Below are 6,211 nucleotides of genomic sequence, written 5' to 3' on the forward strand. Positions count from 1 at the left end.
GAGAAGAGAAGAGAAGAGAAGAGAAGAGAAGAGAAGAGAAGAGAAGAGAAGAGAATAGAAGAAAAGAGAAGAGAAGAGAAAAGAAGAGAAGAGAAGAGAAGAGAAGAGAAGAGAAGAAGAGAAGAGAATAAAAGAGAATAGAAGAGAAGAGAAGAGAAGAGAAGAGAAGGGAAGAGAAGAGAAGAGAAGAGAAGAGAAGAGAAGAGAAGAAGAGAAGAGAAGAGAAGAGAAGAGAAGAGAAGAGAAGAGAAGAGAAGAGAAGAGAAGAGAAGAGAAGAGAAGAGAAGAGAAGAGAAGAGAAGAGAAGAGAAGAGAAGAGAAGAGAAGAGAAGAGAGAGAGAAGAGAAGACTGCTCCTAAATAAAAATTAAAATTCCAAATATTTTCCAGCGTCACATTATTTTGATAAATTAAAAACGTATTCTCTTTTCTTTTTATATATTAAATTCAAATTATTCAGTGAATTATAAAAACAATGTAATTGTATGTTTAGTTGAATTTATTATGCCGCCACCGCCTTGGATTAATCCTAACAGAAAACAACAAAAATAATTTCCATCGCTGCTGAGCTGGCAACACTGTTCAGTTTCATATGTGTTCATTTTGACAGAAATTTTTTTCAATATTTGTTTTGGAATTTTATAAGTAAAGTAACATTAGTTTTTCATTAATTCGTGCAAGCGAGATTACATTAATATACTAAATATCAAAAGGAAAGTGATTTGTGCGCTTAAAAGATTGTTGAAGGTTGTTGAGATTGTAAATTCCGCTTTCGGATTCTTAATCTTAACGTAAATGCGCGTCTTTTGATATGACATTCGAAAATCTTGGCCGTAAACTGCACTACTACCAAAAATCCATATGTCATTCGTTTGTACATGTTTGTCCAGGAAAAAATTCTGTTGGCCGTCTTTTGTTAAAAGTTATTTCAAAAACAAGAAATTCTATGTGAAGTTGGCATCTTCATATGCGAGTAACTAAAAAAACCAAATGTCATTCCTGAAGTTGGTAATTAAAAAAACCAAATGTCACCCGTTTTCCATGTTTGTCCGGGAAAATTTTCGTTGTACACCTTTTGTTAAAAAGTTATAACAAACATTTTTTTCCGAAAAACCCCCAACATTTCGTTTTTTGCTTTATTGTGCAAAATTGAGGGGATGTGTGGAATAACGGTATAACTCAAGAATCAACCTTTTGAGAAAAGTGAAAAAAACTAACAATGCAGGTAAAAATAAATGATGTATATTGGAACGATTTTCCGTCATCCCTTGTCAAATTTGGTTTTGAGACAAACCGATTTCGGCGTTGTGCCATCGTCAGTGTCGATTTTCGTTCTGATCTGTTGTTGTCGTTTGTCCTGTATTTATAGTTCGTAGGTATATGAGCAGGTATTGTCAAATTGATGCTTGTGTATATTTAGTTATGTGTATGTGCTGTGTGTTCATTCAGAACTCAATTTAACTTGAACGCGAACGGACTACTAACAATTTACAAGCGACGCCTACTGAAAATATATAAAGCAAAGGCGAGCATTTGGTTCAACAAACAATGCCTGGAATTGAATGTTACTCCGAAATTCCAAAAATAACAATAAAGGCAAATACCAAATCTAGCAGGAAAAACAGTTAGAAAAGCGGAAAAGGATTTTTTAAAATATGAGTTGGAAAGCTTGTACTCGAAGAAGGATGAGATAAATGCCGAGTTATTATCTATCCATTTAAGATTGGCAGAACAACTACCTACGACTGCATTAATGGAATGTTTCGACCGCATTAAGACAGAGGTCGATCAGGAACTACAACAAAAATACAGGTCGCTGAACCGAAAATTGGACAAGCTGCCAGGACGACGAGAGGGTAACCAAACCCAAAACACTCACCAGTTTCATGACAAGTTCGTTAACCTCACACACGTGGCCATTACCAAGGAAGAGGCACAACTTCTCGAAAAGGGCCTGAAGCACAATATCATGGACCAGAATACAGTAATAAAAACGGAGCAATCGATTGTAGATACGGAGATCGCAATATCATTGATACCACAGGAAGAACAGGAGCACGCAAGACACATGTGCAGGGAAATCATAAAAAAGGAGGTGAAAGCACAGGAAGGACAAAAATCGAATACAGAGGAGAAAACAATAAAGAATCTACGGCATAAACTAAGGAAAAACAATATTGTCACAACGAAAGCGGACAAAGGAAACACCACTGTGCTAATCGAAAAAGAGCAATATATATCCAAAACCGAGGATCTCATAGAGGAAATGAAATGTCGTAGAATGAGAGAGGATCCCACAGATGAATACCAAAAACAAATCAAAGTTGCTATAAAGAATGCAACCAATATAGTAGATTCTAACATGGCACATAAATAGGTCCAAATGAACCCTTCGGCTCCTCCACTGGTTGCGCTACCAAAAATCCACAAGCCGGACACGCCAATGAGGCCCATCATTAATTTTAAATCGGCACCATATTACAAACTGTCCAAATATTTAAAAACGATATTGATAGATACTCTGGAGCTAAGGAACGAATATGCAATAGCTAACACAACAGAACTAATAGAGAGACTCGAGACCGTAGAGCTAACAAGAAACAGCAAATTGGTATCTTTTGACATAAAAGATTTATACCCATCTATACCACTATCGGAGACTTTGGACATAGTTAGCTCAACAATAGTTCATAACACAAAAAACAAAGTGAAAAGTATGCAAATCACAAATACGCTAAGAACCACTTTACGTCAAAACTATTTTCAATTCAACAATAAAATATATAGACAAACAAACGGTCTTGGAATGGGAAGTCCCACATCAGCAATTCTTATGGAAGTGTTCATGCAAAATCTGGAAGAAAAGTACATACAGGAGCTGAAGTCCAAATTAGGCGTGTCATGTTATACTAGATACGTGGATGACATAATATGCGTTTTAACTACTAATAACGAAGATTTTGTAATGGAGTACCTCAACAAGCAGCACGTAAATATAAAATTTACAATGGAAACCGAAAAAGACGGAGGAATCAACATCTAGACCTCACGATAAATATTGATAAAGAAGCCAAAAGATTTAACTATGACATATATAGAAAGTCAACGGCCACCGATATAATAATACACAATACCTCAAATCACCCTCAACAGCATAAAAATGCAGCATTAAGGCACTTGGCACATAGACTTGAAAGAACACCGCTTACACAAGAGGCATATAAGAGAGAACTTAAGGTCATATATAATATCGCTGCAAACAACGGATATAAAAAAGCACTAGTAGATAAGCTCAGAAGGACAAATGGAGAACCAAAAAGAAATAATGAAAAGGAAAATAATAGCTGGACGACTATGACATATACTAGAAAAGCAACATATAAATTGGCAAACTTCTTTAAAAAATATAACATTAACACAGCATTCAAAACATCGAACAATCTAGGGCGAAAACTAAGAACTAACATTAACTCAGAGGATCCGTTTAGCAGCCACGGCGTATACAAGCTTACCTGCGGATGCCAGCATAGTTACATAGGAAAAACAGCACGGCAAATAAGAACGAGGTTCAGAGAACATATTAGAGATTACAACAAAAAAATACGGAATCCAAACATTATACCCGAGTCTAACTTCGCGAATCACATGGTCGAGAATGAATGCTCCCCAGCAAACATCAATAAAACAGGGTTCTTCACACACAGGAAAAGGGCCGACGTCTCAACGTACTCGAAAACATGGAAATCTACAAACAGAAAACATTCGACGGTAGAATAATAAGCGAAAAGATAAACACAATTTCTGACACAATATTCGAGCCTTTAAAACTTGTTTACAGGAAACAACTTAATCACACAGGTACAACAGACAAACACACAACAACAAATAAACACAAAACAATTAACACACCAAAACAAAAAACCGACAAAGAAGGTCAAACCACTAAAATCACAGATTTCTACCTACCCCAGTCAGCCACACAAATCGATTAGTAAACCACCCTCGGTTCTGAATGAACACACAGCACATACACATAACTAAATATACACAAGCATCAATTTGACAATACCTGCTCATATACCTACGAACTATAAATACAGGACAAACGACAACAACAGATCAGAACGAAAATCGACACTGACGATGGCACAACGCCGAAACCGGTTTGTCTAAAAACCAAATTTGACAAGGGATGACGGAAAATCGTTCCAATATACGTCATTTATCCACCCTGTCGGAAAATCAACCAAACAAGATAAGTAAAAATAAATTTATAATAATCCTACTTGTTAGAATTTTAGAAAGTATGATTCTTTGATAATAAAATGTATCAAATTTTATATATGATGAATTTCATATCAAATCCAATATGCGTTGAAACCGACCCCCTCAGAATTTGATGAAATTTTGCATGGGGTTACATCTTACCCACCCAAACACAACCTCATTTTTAGAAATTGCATTTTCGAAAAATTGTGGGAGTGGAAAGGTATCGAAATATCCGAAAATATTAGAAAAATGACGATAATAGGTACTTTTAAAGTGTTTTTACTACGGAATGGCTTTACCGATTTCAAAGATCTTCATACTATTAGAAAGGTATTGAAATAAGCTTTCAAAAAAGTATACTGAAAAAATTTTTAGTACACTGAAAAAAAAATGTTTTTTAAATAAAATTTAAAACTGAAAAAACACTTCAGAAATCAAGCGATTTTGAAAAATAAAATTTTATTTTAGAAAGGTCTATTTAATATATATGACATATCTGAAAACTAAAATCGTTTTTTTTTTTTTAATTTTTTTAAGTAAATGCTTCTCTTGGTTACTTTCTCATATTTGGATATCACGCGTAAATTAATCAACCGATTTGAAAAATTTTTATACCGTTAGAAAGGTATTAAAATCACCTTTGAAAACATATATTGTAAAGATTCTATATTACACTGAAAGAAAAAAAATGTTTTAATTTTTTTCTAAATTTTTTTTTTTCAAACTGGGAAAACACTTCAAAGACCAAGCGATTAAAAAAAAAATTTTTTTTTAGAAAGGTAGATTTAATATATATAACATATCTGAAAACTAGAACACCCTTTTTTCTCTTTTTTTTTTAAATTTATTTAAGTAAATGCATCTCTTGGTTACTTTCTGATATTTTGATATCACGCGTAAACTAATCAACCGATTTCAAAAATTTTTATACCGTTAGAAAGGTATTAAAATCACCTTTGAAAACATATACTGTAAAGATTCTATATTACACTGAAACAACATTTTTTTTAATTTTTTTCTACATTTTTTTTCAAACTGGGAAAACACTTCAAAGACCAAGCGATTTAAAAAAAAAATTTTTTAAAAAGGTCGATTTAATATAAAAACTAGAATGGTGCTTTTTTTCTTTTAAAAAAATTTATAAGTAAAACCATCTCTTGTGAACTTTTTTTGTATTGCTATTATTGTGTGACAAAAATGGTACCTAGCTATACTATGGAAGTTATACAGATACAGATACTATGACTAAGTATTCTAATAGATTCGAACAAGAATCGTATTATCAAATTTTTCAGACACGCACAATAAATTGATATATGTGTCGTGGGGTGCGCACTTATTTTTCTTTGCTCCGTATTAAAATTAAAAAATAAAAAATAAAGTAAATATGAAGTGCTCGGTTTGTGTACAAAAAATCGATAGAAATAGTCTTTCAAAGTTAACTTGTGCTGATTGCGCTAGCTCTTTTCATTATTCTTGTGCGAATGTTAAAAAAGACGACATTGAATATATGAATGCTGAAAACATAAAATTCAGATGCGACAAGTGCAATGCTCTTCGGCGCAAATCACTTCAAAATCACCCTTTATCATTTCCAACAACAAAAGATGCTCAGCAACAGCAGAATGCAGAACTTTGCTTACGGAACCAAATGCAGCAAAAACAGCATGTAACAAAATCACAACAACAACAAGAACAACAAAGCAATGAAGAGCCGAACGAAGCGACTGCAAGCAAAGCACAATTTTGCGCCAAAACAATTACACTTCAGCTCCTTTATGAAGAAATAATTGCTTTAAAAAAATAAACACCGATTACCTGTCAACGATAAATGAAATGAAAGAAGAAAATGCAAAGCTAAAAATAAAAGTAAACAATCCGGAAAGTAGACTCAACTGGAGAGAGCAAAAGCAACTGGAGAACGACATTGAGTTAGTTGGTGT

General features: G+C 33.6%; 1 protein-coding gene across 1 annotated transcript in view; it reads left to right on the forward strand.

Annotated features, from left to right (window-relative positions):
* LOC137241669 (nucleolar protein 58-like) overlaps positions 1–4,536 on the forward strand; it is a gene marked incomplete at its 5' end in the record, with an annotated part of 5,040 nt that extends 504 nt beyond the window's left edge. Inside the window, one exon of the mRNA XM_067769166.1 lies at positions 214–4,536. Coding sequence (XP_067625267.1) covers positions 214–363 — 150 coding nt within the window. The remainder of the gene's footprint in view (positions 1–213) is intronic.
* Positions 4,537–6,211: the final 1,675 nt, after the last annotated feature.

The sequence above is a fragment of the Eurosta solidaginis genome, chromosome 2 (genome assembly GCF_040869045.1).
Source record: "Eurosta solidaginis isolate ZX-2024a chromosome 2, ASM4086904v1, whole genome shotgun sequence".
NCBI classification, from domain to species: domain Eukaryota; kingdom Metazoa; phylum Arthropoda; class Insecta; order Diptera; family Tephritidae; genus Eurosta; species Eurosta solidaginis.